The sequence below is a fragment of the Acomys russatus genome, chromosome X, assembly GCF_903995435.1.
Source record: "Acomys russatus chromosome X, mAcoRus1.1, whole genome shotgun sequence".
Taxonomy (NCBI): domain Eukaryota; kingdom Metazoa; phylum Chordata; class Mammalia; order Rodentia; family Muridae; genus Acomys; species Acomys russatus.
In genome coordinates, this window is record NC_067169.1 from 23964518 (window position 1) to 23988873 (window position 24356).

General features: G+C 41.5%; 1 protein-coding gene across 3 annotated transcripts in view; it reads right to left on the reverse strand.

Moving 5' to 3' along the window:
* Positions 1 to 24356, reverse strand: part of Shroom2 (shroom family member 2) — a 1329704-nt gene that overhangs the window by 1232481 nt on the left and 72867 nt on the right. For all 3 annotated transcript variants that reach the window (XR_007830199.1, XM_051142109.1, XM_051142108.1), the window contains exons 3-4: positions 8594 to 8725; positions 1003 to 3451 (exon numbers count right to left, since the gene is read on the reverse strand). Coding sequence is in view for 2 of the 3 variants with exons in the window: in XM_051142109.1 (XP_050998066.1) it covers positions 1003 to 3451; positions 8594 to 8725 (2581 nt within the window). In the remaining variant the exon portion in view is untranslated. The remainder of the gene's footprint in view (positions 1 to 1002; positions 3452 to 8593; positions 8726 to 24356) is intronic.

Here is a 24356-nt window from a genome sequence, read left to right on the forward strand (position 1 = left end):
TCAAAAACAGAAAATAAAACAACAAAGAGTAGCTGGAAAGGGCTGAGGGCATAGTTATATAATATGAGAGCCTAACAATCATAAGACCCTATGTTCTATTCCCAGCACTATGATGGGAGAAGAATACATTTAATTAATACATCACTAAATGCATTTTACCAACGTAATTTTATGATCTCAACTATTCAGGAGGCTGAGGAAAGAGGATCACAAGTTCAAGGTGTGTCTGAACTGCAAAGTGATCCTGTCTCAAAAAAGAAAACTAAGGTAAAAAGAGGGCTGTGGGTATAGAGCCATGGTAGACTGCTTGTCTATAATGTACAAAGTTCCACCCTGGGAACTAGGGAAGGGGGATATAAATAGAACAAATACTATATAGTAAAAGACATCAATTTTTAAATTTTATTTTTTAACCCCATCCCACCCCCATCATCAATATTTCAAAAGTGGATGGGTAGGATGTGTTGAAGAAATGGTTCAGCATAGTTTCTGCTACTCTTAGAGAGGCCTGAAGTTCACTTTCCAGCACCCCAATTAGGCAGCTCAAAATCTCCAGTAATTCCAGCTCTAGAGAGTACATCTGGCTTCCACGGGCACTAGCACACATGTAACATACACATATACACACATGAAAATAAAATCTTTAAAGAAATGGCTAGTGCATGTTAAGCCTTTACACAAAGCAATCATTTTCACTTCACTACATAAAGTGACTGCTTCCCATAGTCTCCCAGACTCCAGAGTTATTTGCTTAGCATGAGAATAGATATAAGCTAATTAAGTACAAAGATGGTGAAGTGAAAGTTAGGAAAGAGGGAGCTGGAAATGAAAGAGATGTGTTTGCACAAATATGGCACTTAAAATGATAATACTAGAAACAATTTCATCCCCTTACATTTCAAACTAGAAATGACACTCTTGCAACTTAGTGAGCCATCATATATGCTGAGGGTGCCTGAAGTGTTTTAAGGTGGTGCTCTGTGCAAGCTAGGCCAGGCTTACCTGTGAGTAGTAATCTGTGGACGGTGATGAACGGGACCGTTCGTGAATATACTGGGGCCTCTGCTGCTGATCTAGACCAGCATCCAGAATATCATCTGCTGAATGGTACCGCCCAGAACTCTTGGCTTCCAGAGGTTTCTTCTGTTCCTTCCAAGATGCTTGGTATTCTGCAAAAGTTCCAAGCCTTTTGGGTGGGTTCAATTTCTCTGAGGCTTTTTCTACTTTGCTGTCATCACTGAGGAACTCTCCACAGGAGGTGGCCCGTGACCTCTTTTGGAACCAGGGCTCAGTACTCTCACACTCATGGCCCTCTGTCTGTGGCCTCTCAGCCTTCTCTCTTGGGGGTCCACAGACAGCTTGCCTATGGCCTGGCTTCTGGAGAAGAGATTTACTTGTTTCTTCAAAAAACTTCCACCTGTCAGCAAACGTACCCACAGTATCCTCAGGTGTCCTGACATTAGGATGAGGATTGTGGTCCCCTGAAAGTCCCACTTCGTTAATTTTCTCTGGCTCAGAATAGGATTTCAGTTTCTGCTCTGCTGTGAACCGTTTCCGGCCTCCAATTCGAAGAATGTGGGGTACACCACCTCCAGAAGAGGGTAGCTTGGCCAGACCCGCCTCACTGTGGTGGGGAACAGTGTCTGGCTCCCCAGGGAAAGAAGATAAAGAAGATGAGGCAGTGTGGTCACAAGTCCTCTCTTCTGGTGGTCCCAAATACTGATCTGCTGGGGTGGGATCTAAATCACGGCGCTGGAAAGAGGTGGCCTTCAGGACACGTGTCTGAGCCTCCTTCAGGTGCTCTTTATAGGTACTGGGGAAGGGACCTTCTGGGACAGCTCCCACATCAGCTCTCCAGTCTCCAGCACAGTCTTCAGCTTCACTGTCTCCAGCCAGTGTTACAGTGCTCTTGCTTTTCTGCAGCTTTGCTCTGCGCATTTGGATCTCATTCCTCAGTGTTGTGGCAAAACGGTCACTTCTCCGTGTGGGTTTACCCATCTGGGTATCAAGCAGTGTCAGTTTCTCGTTTCCACAATCCTTGCTATTCTCAGGTCGCCATGCCCCATCTTGGGTCAGAGAGTGCAGCATGGGTGTCCTCTGACGAGAAATTCTCCCACTGTCTCCATCCACCACCGTGAAGTCATTGCCAGGACACTGCAGACTAGTTCTCATGGTATGGCTGGCTCTAGGATGCTCTTGGACTCCTGAGCAGCAACCTTCAACTCCTGCATTTAGCTGGTGATGCCCCTCTCTGTCCTGAGAGGCCAGGGTCTCCTCATGCTGCTGTAGGTAGCCCCTCTGGCCCACTGGGCGCAAGAAAGGATATTCACGGTCCACAGGAGTTGTTGTGTCTGAATGCCAATAGTCACCTCGGGGTATCACAACTTGGGCACTCCCCTGCACAGGCTGCCTGGGGAGCACAGAAAAATGGTGGCTCCGCCCTCTGTCATCTAGCTTCTGGTTGGTAGAACCAGGCCACCTCACCTGCACAGGGTTGTCATCCTGGGATGGTGCAGGAGCTTCCTGCAGACCTCCGGCAGGAGTTATGTGAGGCAGCTCCCTTGGTGATGAGAGGATCCTTGTGCTCTCATCACTGCTCTGCCGTGGGTGTTGGCTCCCATGGTAAGACTTCAGGAAGTGTACGTCTGTGCTGGACAGGGAGAACTGGAGCCTGCCTGAAGCCCCTGAAGGTCCACCTGTTCTATCATCAGAGCATAGCCAACGGCAATCTGGGTGGCCCTCTGGCTGGTAAGCCAAATTTCCTATTTCTTTGCCACTGCTTGGGTGTGCAAGCCTCCACTGTCGATCGGTAGTTTCCAGTCTGCGGTCCCCTCGAGGTTGCACATGGGGTAAGGTAGTAAAATGCTGCATACTAGCCTTTTCATGACCCCTAGCTGCCACAGCAAAGCTATCACTTCGCAAAGGAGGTGCAAGAGGAGGAGGAGAAGATGGGCCTTTTTTCTTGTCAGGAACATACCAGACAGGCCCAAAATTGGCTCTCCCAGAAGTGGCTATTTTGGGCTCAATATTATCCTCTGCCCGTGGGCTTTTACTGCTGTTACCAGGAACCCTGGGTGTAAAACATGATGGCCTGTCCTGCAGTCCCTGAGGATCACTTGCAGACTGACTTTGTCGGCCACTGCCTGGCCTGGAGGCCTCCCAAAGGCCAACTTTGTAGAGAATGTTCTCAGTGGAAGAGGCATCAGCCTTGGGCAAGGTGTGGTCAGGGGTGCTAGAACAGGTGGAAAAGGAGCCATAAGCGGAGTCTCGCTTGCTGTGGCCACCCAGGTGGTCAATGCTGCTGTTGGACTTGGCAGACGAGAGGTGTCCAGATGGGTAAAGCTGGGAGCTGTGGTCCAGACTGTCTATGCTGCCCACGGAGCTGAAGTGGTCAGAAGTGCGCTGTAGGCTTGTGTGCTCCCACGAGCCAGATAAGTCATGGGAGGAGGAACTACAAGGAGAAGAAGCACAAAGAAAGGTTTGCAAAGAGCAAGATCTGAGGACAACTGCATTTGTGAGTGTAGCTGGTCCTCCAGAGAGAAGGATACTTAACAGTAACTGATTGGTAACAGGGGAAGGGGGCATTTCTGAGGGCACACTAAAAAGACTATCAAGCTACTGAGTGCCTTTTAAAATCCTTTTCAATGCTACTACATTTTCTTGAACTAATGCTCACAGTAATGCAGCATGGACTGGAAAAATGACAGCTCATGTCATTTTAGCTCTTTAAAATTTTTTAAATTCATTTTGTATACATGATGTGTGTGTGTGCGCGCACGCATGTATGCATGCATATAGGCACATGTCATAGCATGTGTGCATAATGGAATTGGTTCTCTGCTTTCTATGGGTTCCAGGGACTGAACTCAGGTCATCTTGCACTGTTAGCACTTTTATCCCCTGAGCCATCTCACCAAGTTAATTTAAGCAGACTCATAATATCCGATTAGATTGAAACATCAATTAAAACTCTTTTAACTTAGCTGGGAGTGGGAGCACATACTTTTAATCTCAGCGCATGGCATAGGTGGAGGATCTTTGTGAGTTTAAGGCTAGCCTGGTCTACAGAGCAAGTTCCAGGACAGCTAGGACTATGTAGTCAGAGCCTGTCTTGAAAAGCAGAACAAGGCTGGGCAGTGGTGGCGCACGCCTTTAATCCCAGCACTCGGGAGGCAGAGGCAGGTGGATCGCTGTGAGTTCTAGGCCAGCCTGGTCTACAAAGCGAGTCCAGGACAGCCAAGGCTACACAGAGAAACTGTCTCCAACCTACCCCCATGCCTGAAGAAGAAAATATAAACTAGGAAAAAATCTTCTAACTTATAAAAGCAAAGGGCCAGAAGGATTCAGTGTAGAATTCTATCAAAACTTCAAAGAAGTAACATCAATATTCCTCAAATTATTCCATAGCAAGGATATTTCTTAATTTTTTATGAAGCCAATATCACCCGGATACTAAAACTGGCCAAAGACTCAACAAAAAAAGAAAATTAGTTTTGAAAGAACATGCATGCAAAAGTTCTCAATAAAAATACTTGCAAACCAAATTCTAAAACCACAAAAAGATTATCCACCATGACCAAGTCATCTTCATCCCAAAGATGTAGGGATGGTTCAACACACAGAGGATATATAATAAAGGCAATATATAGCAAGCCTATAGCCAACATCTCCCTAAATGGAGAAATACTCAAAAGTTTTTCCACTAAAATCATGCCCCACTCTGTTCAACATAGCACTTAAAGTCTAAGCTAGAGGGAGATATAGGGGATACAAATAGGAAAGGAAGAAGCCAAAGTGCCCTTAAGTACAGATTATACTATTCTATACATAAAGAGCCTAATGACTCCATAAAAAAAAACTCCTACAGCTAAGATGCAGTTTCAACGAAGAAACAGGATGTAAAATTAACACATAAAAATCAATAGCCTTCCTATATACAAACAACAAACATACTCCAAGAAATTGCAGAAACAATCCCATTTATAGTAGTATTCAAAACAGAACAAAAAACTTAGAATAAATCTAAGAAAGTAGAAAAGTTGTATCATAAAAATTTTAAGGCAATGAAGAAAGAAACTGAAGAAACCAGATGGAATGGCCTCCTATGCACATGGATTGGTAGGATAAATACTGTGAAAATGGCCATTCTACCAACAGCAATTTACAGACTTGGTGTAATCCCCATCAAAATTCCAACACAGTTCTTCACAGAAATTGAAAAAAAAAAAAACTATTGTAAATTTCACATGAAAATACAAAGACCCAGGATAGTTAGAAAAATGTTTAACTAAAAGCAACAACAAAAGGCATTGAGGTTATCACCATCTCAGATTTCAGGTTGTGCAATAGAGCTATAGTAACAAAAGCACAGCATGGTACTGACATAAAAACAAGCACATTAACCAATGAAATAGAACTGAAGACCAACATATCTGCCATATTCCAACAGCCATCTTTTTTTTTTAACCCAGAAAAAAGCCAACAAATCACATTGGAGAAAAGACTGTATCTTCAACAAATAGTGCTGGTCAAACTGGATAGCTACATGTAGAAGAATGAAAACAGAGCCTTTTCTCTCACCCTGCATAAAACTCAACTCTAAATGGAACAAGGACTTCAACATAAGCCCTAATAGCCTGAATCTGCTAGAGGAGAAAGTAGGGACTATGACTGAACCTATTTGTATATTTTTAAATAGCCAAAGGAAAAGAAAACATGAATATCTCTCTCAAGTGACCTAAGATAATTATATAAAATTCAAATTTCAACTCAAAGTTTTAGAGCAACACAGTCATGTTCATCTTTCTACATTTTGTGTTACAATAGTTTGAGTTGAACAACTAACAGAGCCAGTGAAACTAGCCCCTTACGGAACAAGCTACAGTGCACACAATTCATCATAAAGAAGCAATCCAATGAGAACAACTTTAGATACAGAAGAAACTTCAGGAACGACATTTCCTTTTCATTCTGAAATACTTAATTACAAATAGTTCATCCTTAAAATCTCAGTTGGATACTGACTGAGGCGAGAAGCAATAGGCTTTACCAGCAGGATGGTGTGTTACTCTGCTCAGGTGAAGGATTAAACTTTTCAGTCTCTTTTGGGCTACACACGCACACTCAAACTACACACACATTCTTAGTCAGGATTGTGTCTAAGACAGAATAGGTAGTTATCTGAGAAAATAATTACTCTGCAGAATAGTCTCTTACTGGCAAAACTAACAGGATGTTAAATGCTTTCCTTAAAGCTGACTTCCTCTGCGTCAAGAAAAACAAAAATAAAAATAAAAACCAAAGCTGTGGCTGTATTACTTTTGGGGAGAGTAATGATGACAACAAAAACAGCAACTAGGCTAAAGACAGAGCTGGCTAAGTCATCTGAGGTTGTCAGATGACCATTTGGCTTTGACACCACTTTCTTTAAGGACAGACCAAGTCCCCCATGAGTAGAATATGTTCCTGATGTTTCACTACCACTGGAGACTTAAATTTGTGCAGCTATAAATAGCATGAAGCCTAGTTTCTACACAGATGTGGGTAGCACGGATGCTTCTCTCATGGAGTGACTGGCTAAGCTGGTAAGTGGAAGATTCTATCATATTCAAGTCAATTCAATGAGGAAACACGAGGCACATTTTCACCCTGTTTTACTGCTCAGTTGAGAATCTGTGCTTTTTCAAAGTCAATACCATCTCGTCTTGTTGCTGTGGATATTATGTACTACTGCATTTGAGAAGTAGAACTTCCTTTACATCACATAAATACTATACTCTGCTATCTGTTATCAGGGAAACATTTACTAGCAGCCTCAATGGAATTTGAGATGGTTACAAGAAGAGGAACTGCTGAGCTGGGGATATAACAATGGTAGAGCACTTGCCTAGTGTGCAAGTGGCCCTGGGTTCCATCTCTATTTGGTCATGGAAGAAGAGAACTAGATATGGTGGTGGCAGGTTGAGGCAGGAAGATGGCCACTAATTCAAAGATAGCCTGGTCTACTTAGCAATTACCAGATCAACCAAAACATAAATAGTGAGACTCTATCTCAAAAACGAGGAGGAGGAAGATGTAGGGAATGGGAGGTACATGTTTTCCCTTATGCACAATGAAGGGGGGGAGGAGGAAGAGGAAGAGGGCTACTGAGATGGAAAAATGTGTAATAACTAAAGGTAAATATGAACAAAGTCTAACAATATATGTGTATGAAAGTGTCATAAAGAAAAGCATTATTTATGTGCTAAAAATATAATCAGAGGAGTAGAGAACTGGGTTGGTAGTTAAGAACACTTAGTACTCTTATAGAGGACCTATGTTTTATAACTACCTATAACTTCACCTCTAGCGTTCTGAAACCTTAAGGCCTCTACAGGCACAACTTTTGTGTACACACACACACACACACACACACACACACACACACACACACACACAAATACATTGTTAAAAATTAATAAAAAATAAAATTTTTTTAAAAAGTAAAATGAGGGGCTGGAGAGATGGCTCAGTGGTTAAGAGCACCCATCTGCTCTTCCAAAAGTTCTGAGTCCAATTCCCAGCAACCACATGATGGCTCATAACCATCTACAATGAGATCTGGTGCCTTCTCTGGTATGCAGGTATATATGTGGGCAGAGTACTACATAAATAATAAATAAGTAAATCTTCAAAAAGTGTGTGAGAGAGAGAAATAAAGTTAAATAAATATTTTCTTAAAATTAAGAGAAAATCTGGACATAATGTGACAGCATGTACCTATATTCCTAGTACTTGGTGGTTAAAGAAAACAAAAATTAGTGAAAAGATAAAAGGAAAACATTTAACATTATTTTCAAATACAGACATGCATGCATGTAGATAAATATATATCTTTGCTTGCACACTTATTTGTATGCATATATGTGGAATGCATGAGTATATATATATAAAATAACACAGATGAACATGCATACAAATATATATAACTACACAGGTTTAGCCACACCAGCATAGCCATACACAGGCACAAATACATGCAGAGAGAAAAACAATTCATACATTCATGGAGATATACTCATGTATAATAAACACATGCCAAAAGCATACCAGCTATCATTACTATCATTCTTCCATCAGCATATGTGAAACATTAATCACAAGCATCTATAGAGTACTGAAGAGTAGATGTAGACACAGTAGACTCTCCCCATAAACATCACCTGCTTGCCAATTCATGGAAATATCTCCCAAAAAAGGTGGTGCCTGAGCACACAGGAATGCTATGGAGACCTAACCTGCTAGATTCAAAACCTTGATGCCCGCACTTAACAGTCCCAAAGGGATTCCACAAGAAGAATCAACACTGATGCTTCCTCAAGAAACACCCACAAGAGAAAAAAAAAGCGTGTTCACCTTTTGTCACTTAATTTTCTGTTTTCTATTGTCAGATATTTCTGTGATCAGTGAAATATTATGTTCAAACCCTAATTGAGCATCGGTAGCCTTGGCTATTCTGAAGTCAAGACACTCATGGGAATTTCTGAGTACTCCCAGAATGTCACAGTTACAGAGACCAAACATGATTTCTGGTCTCGGGGAAAAGAGTACCTACCTAGCCTGGCGTTGGCTCTTCCAGGAAGAGGAACTGCTAGTGTTCAGAAACAGTGAGGCTGCTGGCTCAGGGTGGACATCGAAGAACTTGGTGGCATGCCAGGAGTGAGGCCTCCAACTTGGATCACTTTTCCTGGAAAAGAATGCAGACACTGAGGGACTTCACACACTAAGACATCTTCCTCTCCGGGACAATAGCAGGAAACTAACAAAGGAAACTAGTGGTACCTGCTGGCACTCAACACACGCCATGGCTCACAGCTGCTTTCTACTGTATATAGGTACACACATTATTTCAGACGGTTGCTAATGCCCAAACTGCCACAATGCAGACTGGGAATCATAGGCTCTAATGTCACCCATAGTCTTTTTAATTTATTCCTCCATAAATGGATGAGATTATTGTTTGTCAATTAGAAATTTATAAACTTTTTTTTTTGAGACAATGTCTACTGTACTCCAGGCTAGCCTTGAACTTCTGATCCTCTTGCCTCTACCTCCCAATTCCTCAGGAACACCCCCAATCCCAGTTTTATGTAGTGCTGGGGATGGTACTCAAGAGTTTTCTATGTACTAGACAAACACTCTACCAACATAGCTATATTCCCAGCTCTTATTTTGTTGTTATTATTATTATTTGTGTCTTTTAAAAAAAGATTTATTTATTTTATGTCTATGAGCACACTGTCTTCATGCACACCAGAAGAGGGCACCAGATCATATTACAGATGGTTGTGAGCCACCATGTGGTTCCTGGGGATTGAACTGAGGACCTCTGGAAGAGCAGAAAGTGCTCTTAACCCCTGAGCCATCTCTCCAGGCCCAGTGAATGTCTTTTTAAAAAAGCCAGAGTATGTATGAGACCTTGGAACTGATACCCAGTATCCCTAAAACAACAAAATACAGTCGGGAGGATACAACAAATATGGAGACCTACCCAAGGTCCCTTCAACTCCAAAGCTACTGTACGTTACTACCTTTATTTCTCAGAGCTCCAATTAAGACAAAAATGACCTCACAGTAGACAGTTTTTTTGAGCCAGTCAGGAATGAAAAAAGAATCCACTGAACAGCTTTAGGTAAATAACAGACTAGATACTTTTCTCCCACAAGCAAAAAAATTTTTTAAATGTTATAAAATAAAGAATATTTTCTGCCAGGTGGTGTTGGTGCACTCCTTTAATCCCAGCACTCGGGAGGCAGAGGCAGGCAGATCTCTGTGAGTTCAAGGCCAGCCTGGTCTAGAAAGTGAGTACAGGAGAGCCAAGGCTACACAGAGAAACCCTGTTTCAAAAAACAAAAAGCAAACAAAGGATATTTTCTAAGACAAAACTGAAAAGCATTAAAACACAAACCTTTTAATGACTTTCATAGTTTTAATGAGTATGCAAGGAGAAAAAAAAATAAAATGTTGACTTTAATGATAATTTTCCAGGAACTAGAAAAAGAATAAAATGGAAGAATTCATCACACCTCAGAAGTAAGGAATTACAAAATCAGGAATGTACCTCATAGAGTTCCTCAAATTTTTCATAAGTAAGGCTCTAACCACATGCACTTCATTTTCTGCTCCATTTTCCTATGTTATAATATCTATAACTTCCCCCCTCTCTTTTCAGTTAACTCATAAGAGAAAAGAACCAGACTGACTGAATGTGAGGGCAGAGGGGAGGGAAAATATGGCTAAGTAAAGAAAATGCCTCACCTATAAAGACACTATTCACACCTCCATACTTGAATGTCTTAAGATACTAGCTGAGGCTAGGGGAGAGAAATGTCCAAGAAAACTACTATTAGTAAGCAAATTCTAAAATCATAGCAATAAGTTTGTTTTATACAAAATGTGTAATAGATATTAAGTGGCTATAGCATCTTTGCTATCCTCCAATTAGTTGGATTTGTGTCCCTTCACCTTCACTGTGAGCTCACTTAAGGGAACCAGCTCAAGTAACATAGTGGAGCCAGATATGATAGCTCGTGCCTGTAATCCTAGCACTCAGGAAGCTGAGGCAGGAGAACTGCTGTAAGTTGGAGCCTAGCTTAGGCTACATAGTAACTTTCCAGCAAGTCTGAGTTCACTGTGTAAGACCCCATTTCCCTTTAAAAAATAAAATAAAGGTAACAGAATAGGAAGAAATAACATTCTAGGTAATTTGAGCATGGTCATAGAAAGCCTGTAACTTCTTCCTGCCTGTATTAGAATGTTTTCTCTGAAGAAAACCATGTTAGAATCATTAGTTAGCATGCCAGAACCAGAGCCTGATGCTATGGAAGAGGGCTCTCCTCAGCATCTAGGAGGATATTTGTGTACAAGGTAGCTAGGAGAAGCTCTCCAAGGCTAGAGGGGATAGACTAAAAAAAAAAAAAAAAAAAAAAACCAACCAACCAAACAAACAAAAAAACAATGTATTTCTGAGAAATGTGTACAAACAATGGATTATGTTCTGTGAGGACATGAAGAACTGAAAAGCAATCCAGAAGGTCCTTAAAAGGAAGATGGCTCAACTGGAAAAAGGCACTTGCCACACAAGCCTAAAACCCCAAATTCCACTCCTAGAAACCACATAGAGATGGAAGGAGAATACTGACTTTTCAAGGCTGTCTTACACAACTACACAGTGCATATACACATCATAAACACACACACACACACACACACACACACACACACACACACACACACACACTGATGATAATACTGTTCTTTAAAAGACAACACACCGACAGATTTGGGAATCAAGTGCATTAGTCTAGTTAGCATTGCAGATACTCCAAAACAGCTGGGGCTGTATTAATAAGAAACAGACACATCTAGAGGCTAGCTGGCCTGTCAGTCACAATTCTGAGCAAATCGTGTGTTCTCTGACGCCACCTACTGGCCCACTAGTTCTACCCATTCTCAGGCAACAAGAATAGATTCGAAATCCACATAAATAAGGCTTTCTTGTTTCCTCCAATGCACGAAACACAGCCAGACGGGCTTTAAGCCCATAGATACATACACTAGGACGCAGACATACCTCATTGTATTCCACAGCAGAAGAGACAAACAGCTTACCAATACAAAAACTGGCATAGAGTTATTCTGTTTTTGTTTGTTTGTTTTGTTTTGAGACAGTCTTTTATTCTACAGCCTGGGCTAACTTGAACTTGCTATGCAGCCTACCTACAATAGCCTCAAAATTGTGACTGAGCACCCCAAAGTCCAGTTTCTGTTTCATTCTCTTAATTATTAGCATAATATGATTTGTGTTATTTTTTTAATCATTTAGAAGACAGCAAAGTTGCCCCTCCTCCCCAATACAGTCTGTGTCTGTCCTGCCCCAGTTAGTTCTGTGAGTGGTCAGTCTACACAGGAGGCCTGGCTGTTCAGACTTCCGGAAGCCTACAGAATGTACTCAGCACATTCTCCTATCTGGAAATTGTGACTAGGCCGGCTAGAGGGTTGTTTCCACATACTGAGAGTGAAGGAAGGGTTCTTGGTGTTTTAGAGAAACTAAGACATAAGAGGCAGAAGTTGGAAAGACCTTACTTCATAAAAAGGGCAGCATAGAAATGTGCTAGAAATACTTGGGCCTCAGTGGCTCCAAAAGCACCAGTGGGAGAACTCACAGTCTCTGGAGATATACAAAACCACCCCACCTGCTGCAAGGCCCACAGAAGGCAGGAGAAGGTCTAGGGTAAGAGAGAGTGAAATTTAGCTGGCCCCTGGCAATTACTTCCACTTCGAGTTCTTCAAACAAATTAACAAAGTACCTTCATTCAGAGTGGACCCTGGCTTCCACATTGTATACTTCCTTCCTTTTCTTACCAAGCCTCTAGAGTAACCTTCTTTCTCCCTGAGTCAGTCTCTACCTCCTGCCAGTTCACCTCTCAGGGGCTACACAGTTCTGGCCAGCCTCACAGGAGTTTTCTCTACCCCATCCCGCCCCCAACTACCAGCTGGTGGCCCACCTTTCCAAGAATGAATCCCATACTCTGAGGTTCTCTGACATAGCCAAGGGTTATCAGGGGCGGGGGGGGGGGGGGATCTTGATCTAGCAACATCAAATGGGAGTTCTCAAGCCCAACAAAGACCTGGCCCAGAGTCAGGAGCTCAGGGCTTAGTGGGGCAGACATATCTGCTCTGGCCCAAGATCCCTTTGCCTCTGTTGTGTAACTACTTCCTCTGAAACATCTTTGCCATGAGGAAAGGGACAAGCTCAGAAGGCTCAGGAAGTTAACGAAACTTGCCAGGTTCAGTAAACTCAGAAAGTTACAAGATTCACAAGACACCTCTCAAAGTTAGAAAAGTGGTGAACAATTGCTGAGGAGAAAAGACTCTTTCTGGAACTGTCTGCTAGCTGTACAGGGAGCTCCAGGAGTGCAGCTTTTGGGACTCATTATTCATGCTGGGGTGGGCTTGTCAGTGTAGCTTATAGATGCCCTTGGAGCATCTATGCTCCTGTAAATAGCCCCAGGAAACTCACTGGTGCACTAAGCTAGACCTGGGTAGAATTATTTTTGCTCTGTCATCAAGTGTCGTGAGGTGAACAGACATTTGTGCGTGTGTTCCCAGAAACAGTCACCCACAAACACCCTCTTCTTGCTTTCCCTCTGCCTCTCTAGTATTCACAGCTCTGTGCTTCGACTCAGGTGCACTTGGTACGACTAACTTTGGCTTGTATTTTCATCTAATACCTGGCTCAGCCATTGAAGGACAACTCCATGGCTTTGTCTTCATACCCTCTCCCCTCTTGGAATTACCACTCACAAGTTAGAGCATCTGTGGGCCACGTTGTATCAGCCCATTCCGCTGAGAGCACTCCAGAGAGCAAGATTTAGTGAAATGTTGTTAACCATTTGGCTTGGATGTTCCTTGCAAGTTAAGTTAACATACATTATAAAGGATACATTAGAGCACTCTTAACGATAACACCATGTATCTACTATAATAAGAAAAACAGTAGCTAGGTCTGAAGTACAGACTTGCAACCCCATCATTCAGGAAAATCTAGAATTTGAAGCCAGTCTGGGGCTACATGACAAGTTCCAAGAGCCAGCCTGGGATACACAACATGGCCCTATCCCAAAAATAATCAAAAGATAAAAACAGTAAAACAAAACAATAAACAGAAGGAAAAGAAAGAAATGTTGACTGCTTAATGGCACCGTGGGAGAGTCACAGAACAGTACATTCCTTCCTAGGCAGTGCTGTGGATGGGAGCATGGTGCCTGATAAGATCTGCTCCTATGGGACAAGAGTGAAAGAGTTCCTGCCTTTATACATTAGAAGAATTCGGGAAAGATACAAATGTCCTAATACACTCAGCAGATGAAACTGATACAAGCCATCAAAGGCTAATAACAGCAGCAGTCAAAGGATGAAAGCTTCACAGTTCCTCTTCTCCCAGCCAGTACAGTCCCCTTATCTCAGCCCTGGCCAGAGCAGGGAACTGGCTTCTGTGTCCTCCCATCCTGTCCATGTCACACTACCTACTGCTAAAAGAATGTTACAGAATAAACTCTCACCGTATCTATTACGGGAGCACACCCAAATAAACCACTGCTTTTCTTACCTTTTGCCACAACTTTTTACTAATGTTGGAAAGCAATGAAAAACAAAGGATAGCTCTCTATCCACTCTACTTGTGATCAATAACACATCATTTTCAGCTGCCTAACACATCAGGCAGCATTTAAAAGAACTCCAGTACAATTCCCTGGCCTCACTTCAACAGAATAGATAATGTTGGCCAAGACACAAAAGGCATTCAAATGTGCAGCCATTAATGCAACTATTACAAATAGCCCTAAGGAATAACAGCAGAGCTGATGAATCTAATATATAACAACAAAGACACCAAATGGGGTATAATGACTCACATCTGTAATCCCTGCCCTCAGGTAGTAAAGGCAGAAGGACTCCCACAAGTTTGAGGTGAGCCTGTTCTACACAGCAAGACTCTGTCTTTAAAAGAGAGGGGCCACAGAATCAGTATGTCAGAGCTATAGCTGATTATGTAGAAGATCTCAGTTCCCCCTGAAGATCTGACTATGTAGAAGCTTCAGTTTCCCTAAAGCTCCTCCCACCCTACCCACACACACACCAGGACTTTTAGAAAAGGCATCTTACCTAGTTCAAATCTTTGAGAGAGTCAGCAGAGATAAAAGGAGGCAGATGTTAAACAATCCTTGCTATAAAAGGCTAGATGGAAATGCACTGAAAATACCCTGGGGATCTCAGTAACTACAGAAGTGCCACTGGGAGACCCTCTGGTCTGGGGGTTGGGGTATAAAAAAGCCCCAAATGGACTAGTCCCACAGAAGGCATAGTTGAAGGGGATGCTTCTGGAAGGCCTAGGGTGGAGGGAAGGTAGAATTGAGCTAGCTTTTGGTAACTGCACATACATAATCCTCTAATTCTTCACAAGATATAAAAAGCTTCGTACAAGCATACGGTAGAATCTGGCTCTCTTGTCTGTCTCAAAAAACAAAAACAAACAAACAAAACCCTTCTTAGAGCTTGTGGTTATGCTCAGTACCCCCAGATAAAATCTTATTTGAGGATTTAGAAGGCTCTTCTACTGCAAAAAGGATGAAGAAATAGATGAGATATACACATGTCAAAAATATGTTGAGCCTTGGCCATGAGAGAAGAACTCCATTATAAAATAAAATAAATGACAAAGACTGGGCCTACTGTTTATGGTGGTGCACACTCAGAACTGCTGTATGTGAGAGGCTGAGGATGCAGGGCCCTGTCTGGAGTGGGGAGAGTGGGACCAGCCACCTGCTGCAGGATGACTGAATAGTTAAACGCTATCCTGATTAAATGACATTTCTCAACCAGGTCTGGTGGCACAAATATGCAATCCCAACACTTTTAAGTAGAGACAGAAGACTAGGAGTTCAAGATCATCCTCAGGTTGTATATACTGAGTTTTCAGCCAACCCAGGATACCTGACACCCTGTCTCAAAAAGAAAAAACAAACAAAATCAATGAAATAACATTTTTAAGGGAAATCTGTGAATTTACACCATTCACAGTGTTTTCCATAGTTGGAGAACTACTAATAATACCTCACATGTATCATCACTCTACATTCATAAGTGCTAAGTAACTATGGGGAAATTGCCATTTGTTTTATTATACATCAGCTCAATGGGGATAGACAGCCCTTTTCTATGGAAATGCACCAAGCCACAAAACACCCCCTCTATTCTTAAATTTAACAAATCCCAAGACTTCAGGAATAGAGTGCTTGCCTGGCATTTAGGAGGCCCAAATTCCAGCCACAAAACTGAAAACAATATTAATGACAATAAATGAACAACATTTATGTTTGGTTATGTTGAGAAACCAAAACTAGAAATAACTCGATATTAACTGTATGCTTTTTTGTTTGTCTTTGTTGATTTTTTCGCTGTTGTTTGTTTATGTCATTTCACTACAGATGCAGACAAGCAAACCTACACTGACAAAGGAATACAGCCATTTTCCATAGTGGAGACCAGATACTTGGCATCCCTTTATCCCAGCTATGATAAGAGCTATTCTACCTGAAAGAATACTAGAAATCCCATCGCCAAAAGGACCTGAGTTATTTATTTATTTTGGTTTAGTCAGTGTTTGGAGAGTGTCTCCTTATATACTTTAGGCTAGCCCAGAACTCTTTTTTTAAGATTTATTTATTATTATGTATATAGCACTCTGCCAGCATGTACGCCTGAAGGCCAGAAGAGGGCATCAGATCATATTACAGAAGGTTATGAGCCTCCATGTGGTTGCTGGGAATTGAACTCAGGACCTCTGGAAGAGCAGTCAGTGCTCTTAACCTCTGAGCCATCTCACCAACACAGAACTCTTAATCTTTCTGAGATTAAGGAATTCAGCCTTCTGAGTACTGAGATTACAAGCATGTGCAACAATGCCTAGCATAACTTGAGCAAATCACTTCATAATCACATTAGTAAAGGCATTAATAGTAGAACTTCATTAAATTAGAAAGGCTTTAGATTTAACTACTATAAGCAGGCTACCCTGTTCTCAATGATTCTTTTTCAAGACAGGGGTTTTCTGTGTAGCCTTGGCTGCCCTGGACTCGCTTTGTAGACCAGGCTGGCCTTGAACTCATAGCGATCCTCCTGCCTCTGCCTCCTGAGTGCTGGGATTAAAGGAGTGTGCCATCATGCCTGGCTTCTAAATGACTTTTATAAGGGCTGGGTTATACAAATATCTTGAGTGGCAAAGACAGGAAAATATTTAAGCAGTGGGGAGGGGAGCAAATATCTGAGAAGGTAGGAGGGAGACACATAATGCAGTTCTCCTACCATGAGCACTTTCCTTGTATAAATGAAACAGGTAATGCAAAACCAAAGGGAACAAAATGCAAGGTGACACTGGCTCTACACAGCAAGAGGTATATTTGCTTTCTTCCCCCAAAGACAACCAAGGGGTATTAGTAGTAGCAAACTTTCTGGGACAAGTATAAGAAAAGGTGACATTTATTCAGTCTCTGTGACCTACTTGGTATCCATTTACTCACGGTTCTGCCAGTATCACCTCTCTCTGCTCCTTGGTAACAAACCAAAAGTGCATTTTCCTAGGCCAAGCAGCCAGCCGTAAGCAACAAAGCATCCTCTAAGCACAGCTATGACTAAGGCCAAGGACAGAGCAGAGACCTCTGAGAGTCTTGAGTTTCCTACAAGTAATAAGAAAGGTGAGCAATATGTTGAGCATAACCAGAACATAGGCCTCCTGCCCAGGCAAGTCCATCCAAAGTTTGGCAGGACCCCTGGTGTCTGCTGGACTGCACGTCTTGCCTCTCTCATATATCAAGAGAGGGCACTCCAAGCCGGGTGTGTTGGCACACGCCTTTAATCCTAGCACTCCAGAGGCAGAGGCAGGAGGATCACTGTGAGTTCGAGGCCAGCCTGACCTGCAAAGTGAGTCCAGGGCAGCCAAGGCTACACAGAGAAACCCTATCTCAAGAGAGAGAGAGAGAGAGAGAGAGAGAGAGAGAGAGAGAGAGAGCGCGCGCGCGCACTCCATAATCTCATCAGCATACTTCTCTTTTCAATTCAACTGCACATAGAGAATGCTTTCTTCCTAAAGTGAAGTCCTTCAAGTTAGGTAGACCCCCATCATTACTGGTAACTTGTATGTATGTATGTATGTACGTACGTATGTATATGTTGAGGGTATGACTCTATGGTACATCACTTGGCTAGCGCTGAAAACAAAAACATTAACTGCATTGTTGATGCTACAGTTTACATATTAATTCCTCAGATCTCAAAATGGACATAATTTGTCATGTGTGAAGCTATTTATATAATTTACAGTTCCTCTGAGATGAGTATCATGGCACATATCTGTAATCCCATACTTGGAAAGCAGAAGAAAATAGAACTCATGTTTGAGGCCAGACTGGGCCTAATGAAACCTTGTCTCAAAAACTAAACAAAGAGTTTCCTTTAGAACCTTGAAATAAAAGTTTCTCTTCATGTGTCTTTTAATATAGTAAATATGTGTCTCTTAATATATCAAAAACCATCAGTGGGGCTGGGATGTAACTCAATAGTAAAATGCTTGCCTAATATCAGCAAGGCTCTGGGTTCAGTTCCCAGCACCAGAGGAAAACAAAAGGCAGAGTCCATGACAAATATATGAAAGAAATTTTCATAATAAAATCTATTATTTTGTATAACCAAGAAATTAACAAAAAAGGCAAAACTAATGAAAACTAAAAACCAATGCTTTCAAAGTAATGTCTTTTTACTTACTAGAAATCATTAGTTTATACTTCTGCCAAACTGAACTTCATAAACATCATTTGCATGCCTTAGTTACAGTATGCATAAGGCCTGCACAAAGATGTAGTTCCTTTTTTTTTTTTTTTTTACAATGAATAAAGAATGCAAGCAAAAGCCTTAACTTTGAACCATAAAATGAAATGCCTCACAGAGATTCATCCAATTAAATTATTTAAGCTACATACAAGCCCAAATTCAAGATAAAACATTTATGGACTATGTGGTTTAGCTTTTTTTTTTTTTTTTTTTTTTTTTTTTTGGTTTTTCGAGACAGGGTTTCTCTGTGTAGCCTTGGTTGTTCCTGTCTTGCTTTGTAGACCAGGCTGACCTCAAACTCACAGTGATCCGCCTGCCTCTGCCTCCCGAGTGCTGGGATTAAAGGTGTGTGCCACTGTGCATGGTGGTTTTGCTTCTTTTCTTGACTTTAATAAAGAAAATACTTCAAAGAAGCACAAACAAAATGGCATAAACATCAACATCTCCTCTGATTCAATAAGTAAATATGAACAGTAGCATGCCCCCAAATGCTCACAGAATAGAAACAATGCCCTCACCATAAGAAAAACAAAAGCAAGCAACCCTAAAGCATGGATTTCACTTGACACTCCCAGAAGCCCTCCTTGGATCATGTCCCCAAGAGTCCCTATTCTTGGAGAGTTTTGCCAAGGAAAGGCTCTCTAGAGAGGAGGAAACATAAGAGGAAAGAAAAGAGAAGAAGAGGACAAAGAATCCGTGGCTGGCTTGAAACCATCACTCCAGCCATACCACTCACTATAAATAGCTAGCTACTCACAGGAACATCTGTGCTAATAATTAACACTAGGGCCCTCCGACCACCCACTCAAGGCCAGCTCCATGAGGTCAGAGCAAAGGTCTGAAGTTGAAGGCAATGAAACTCTCCAACATCTCAGAAGAAGTGCATGTTGCAGGAACGTGCTCCCAGATAGCATGACCTCTGTCCAGCTTCTGAAGCCTGCTTTCTGCAAAATGTGCAACCATCTGCTACAGGCTGCAGAAGCCTTGCAGCTTCGGGCAAAAGAAAAGCCTCCTCTTCAGTGTTAATCTGCTCCTGAATGTAAGCTTAGGAGGAGATATAATTAGATTCACAAGACGGTTTATGGCTATAAGCAAAGAGACAAGTAATACTAAATCAACCCTACCCCAGCCTGCTCCCAACAAAATGGCTTGAAATCCAGGACAGGATCACCAGAAACTACCAGAGTGAGATTAAGAACAAGGTGGCAGATGTACTTCACTGTCAAAAAAACAAAACAAAAACAAATACTATAATATTTTGGGGAAAAGGTTGAAAATACATTTATCAGCCTTATAAAAATAATTTATGGTATAATATTTAAAAGAAAATTTCCCTAGGGTTCATGAGTACATTTTGATTTGGGTTTGTAGTACTGGAAATTGAACCCAGGGCGTCACATATGCTAGACAAGTACTCTAACTACTGACCTATATCACCCAGTCTTTCTTTGTGCTTATTAGTCTCAATAGACTACCCACAGTGTCATTAAACTCACTCACTCTATAGCCCAAGCTGAACTCTCTAGATCCTTGTTTCTCTGCCTTCTTCTGCTTTTTCTCTGAGTGGCCAAACCAATACAGTGATCCAACAAAACAGTCAGGAGACTTCTGTGAAAGTCCTAGAGCCCAGATTCATGCCAGCCCTACGCACGAGCTCTCCAAGTGCAGAACTGTATGTACTGGAGGAGAGTAGAGCAGGTGACAACTACATAGAGACAAACAAATACATACTGAAAGACTACATAGCATTGCAAAGGGACACACTGAAACACCAAACACTTTGGAAACTGAAGAACAAGGTAGGCATGCTGGATCTAACCTGCCAAAGGCCCACTGATTTAGCTCCTATAGAGTCCCACACCCTACTGCTCACACTTCCGAATGCCACCTGGACACCATGAAGAAGAACATGTGCTCTTCCGGGAGATGATAGTTGAAGTTCTTTATTTCCCCAGCTACACCTAAGAAAAGTAACCATTCTCTTTTGTCTGTGAAAGACTCTTCACTGGGGATACAGATATTACCATGTCCCTTCAGGCATCACTGTCCCGAGACTGCTTCTCAATGAGGGCAAGATGGCTGGGGCCTGGTGAAACAAGATGCCATTGCTTTGTGAAACCGGCCTATTGAAATCTCATTCCAGTTGATTGGTCCCCTGGTTACCTCACACACTAAGATAAAAGAAACACAGGAAATAAAAGCAGGGAGCAGCTGTCATTAAGGGGAGGGGAGTCTATGTAGGGACTATTATTCAAATGTTAACAGTCACATAGACTGTCTCCACCACCTCTCAGCTGAGGTAGGGAGGCTTGGTAAGACAAAGGATGTAACCAAATAGTCTATTACTTGGACATAATCTTAAGCAGGGCAACATATATTTTTGTATTTACAGTTTAGGCTGAGTGACTTTGAGCTAGTTCTGTGGTACCCAAAATCAAACCTGGGCCTTGGATGCTGAACACATGCTTTACTATGGAGCCATACCCCAGGTCTTTAAGTTTTTATGAGAAGGCATACTTCATCTTGGAGCTCAATAGAAAATACTAGTAAATGCTAATTAATCCACAGGTACAGAGAAAAGATTAAGTGGTTGCCTGGAGCATGGAGAAAGAAGTGGGTGGGGAGATTAAAACTTAGAAAAGCATATATGCTGGAGTTTTAAAAACACCTGGTACATTTGTAATAAAGACCCGTTACTCTGGAGTGTTACAAAGCTTTACTATGTTTATCTTTAAGATTAATAGTAATTATTCACCATGCACTAAGAAACAGACATAATCCTAATATTAACTAATTTACTAGCTTGGGAAATTCACATCTCTAAACAGCATCATGTCAAACTTGAATAGTATCTACCTCTATTACTTATAAAATTAGTTACAAAGAAACTTAAAACACTGAGTATGTTATTAATAATATGTTTTAAATAGATGCTTAAATAAACAGCTTGGTTTTTACATCTTGCTACTTAAGCTATTCAGTTTTATTTAAAGCACACAACTGTCTACACTCTTCATTTAAAGAAAACAGTATGCAGAATACAAAACAGGAGTTCTCCATAGTGGCTTCCATCAGTACTTCAGGAAAAAAGTTTAATTCCTCTTCCTCAAATCATTTAAGTATCTTTTTGGCTACAACAGCCAGTAAATGCTCTTTTGTCTCCTCTCTTAGCTTCCTAGTGGCACTAACATTTTAAATAGGCTTTAGTCTATCTATTGATATCCTTCTTAGATATATAATTCCAGTTTAAAAACAAAATATACCAAGCACACTAAGAAATATATGTAGCAATGCCCACTTTACCTTATAATTACAGAAATTCAAAGTAAACAATAAAACTATTTTTCTCCCAGCAAACCATGGACAGACAGACATTCAGACACACACACACACACACACACACACACACACTCACTCTTAAAATATTCTATCCCAGATTTGACACCAAAAAGAAGTGGACTGCAAAATCTGTTCCATGTTTCTGTACACGCCTTCTGACTAAAAAAACTCCCTTGCTAGGCTTAGTGTGGTGGTGCATGCCTTTAATCCCAGCACACTAAAGGTAGAAGTGGGTAGATCTATTTGAGATGAAGGCCATCCTGGTCTACACCATAAGTTCAAGGCTAGCCAGGGCTATTGAGACCCTGTCTCAAAAGAAGGAAAAGAAATGCTCTGCTAAGAATTCAGATGTCCAAGTTCATTGCAGGGATTTGAAATTGGTATCTTCCCCATTCAAAAGTCAAGTTAGTCAGAATGAGAGTTGGTCCTCAAAACAAGAGAGTGAGGTTTAGGAGGCAGTGACAATTTCCAGAGGCTACAAGGGACTCCTAGTCTTACCCCTAGAATTACCACCATCTCATGACCATCATTTGACTAAGACTAACTGTATCTCATGAGAGGAAAGGATTCTGTAGTGGATAGTCTTATGTTAACTCGACTCAAACTAGAGTAATCTGAAAGGAGGGAACCTCAACTGAGGAAATGCTTCCATAAGATCTGGCTGTAGGAATTTTCTCCATTAGTGATCAATGGAGGAGGGCCCAGCCCATTTTGGGTGGTGCCATCCCTGGGCCAGTGGTCCTGGGTTCTATTAAGAAAGCAGACTGAGCAAGCCATGAAGAAAAGCTAGTAAGCAGCACCCTTCCATGGCCTCTGAATTGGCTGTTGCCTCCAGGTTCCTGTCATGTTTGAGTTCCTCTCCTGACTTCCTTTGATGGTGAACAGGGATACGGGAATGTAAGTCAAATAATAATCCTTGTCCTCACAGTGCTTAATCAATGCAATAACAACCGTAACTAAGGCAATTTCCTTCTGAGGGGTCATGAGGTAATCAAGGAATCATGCATTGATGATGTCATATTACACATTTCTCAAATAGATCAGAAACTATCATTCTGAGATTGTATCTTCTGAGCTATGATTAAAATTATAAAATTAAATAACTTATTATATATTTATTATATAAATACATATTCACTAATTAAAAGAGTATTTAGGACTGGAAGTGCTGCAGGTCAATGGTAGAGCACTTGCTTAACATATAGCACTGCCAAAACATAAACAAAAGGTATCCAAAAATCATATCCCACTTAGAAATGAGGGCTGATAAATAATGTACAAAGAACACTTTTCTTTCATCATTTTTTTGCATGTGTATGTGTGCTCATATGTATGGGACTGTACATGTGATATGTGGAAGTTAGAGTTTGATGTCTTATCTCTTACTCAAGCACTGTCTACAGTATATTGAGGCAGAAAAATATTCCTCTAGCTGAACCCAAAGCTCACTAATTTGGCTAATCTAGATAGCCAGCTTGTTCTAGTGATCCTTGTCTCTATTCCCCGAGTATTGGGGATTTGAACTCCAGTCCCCATACTTGTGTGCTTTACCCACTGAACCAATTCCCAGCCCCTCTTCTCTCATCTCTGAATCTCTACCCCGGATTCTGTTTGTAGCTAAGAAAACAAAAAAGAGGGAGAGGGAGAGAGAAAGGGAAAGGAAAAGTTGCGCCTTAGAAGTATTTTTTTCAGTGTGTGCTAAAATCTGAAATAACTATTTGGCTTAGCTTTTTTGTGAGATAGGCACAATTATACATAATTATATGTTCAAAGCGTTGTTAGCCTTGAACTCACAGTGATCTACCTGCTTCTGCTTCACATGTACTGAGATTGAAAGCATGCAGCACCATGCCCAATTTAACTTTTTTATTAAGTCAATGACTGCATTGATTCCATCAAAAAAGACATATAATTAGGCTTAGCAGCACATGCCTACAATCCCTGAAACAATAAAATAGAAATTTTCTCATGGAACCTGGGAGTGCTGTTTTTATCCTGCACATAAAAGCATTATGTCCCTTATTTCATTTTCTTAGAATCTTCTAAGTGCCTGCCCTCCATCTAATTTATAGGAACAGGCAGTTTGCTCCCCAAACTGCTACACAGTACTATAAAATCTAGTATTTGTTATTTGCATCTGTGATGCAACCACTCTGTCTTTCATGTTTAAAATCAAAACCAGGCCAGGCAGTGGTGGCGCACGCCTTCAATCCCAGCACTCAGGAGGCAGAGGCAGGGCGATCTCTGTGAGTCCAAGGCCAGCCTGGTCTACAAAGCAAGCTTCAGGATAGTCAGGGCTACACAGAGAAACCCTGTGGGCGGGTGTCAAAACCAGCAGCCTACCACCTTCTATGAACAATAGGCAACAACAATATCTCCTCAATGGGAGCACAATGTCCCCCAGAGGCCCATGTTTTGAAGGCAGTGGAGCCTTTGGGAGGCGGGGTCTGGCTACTGGAAGATGGTTACTGAGGACAAGCCTTTGACAGTTTTAGTGCATCTCTAGTTCTGGTTCATCTCATCTGCTTCTATGTCTGCAAAAATGTGAAGGAGGAGTCTGCAAAATACTTCTACCACTATCAAACCAATTC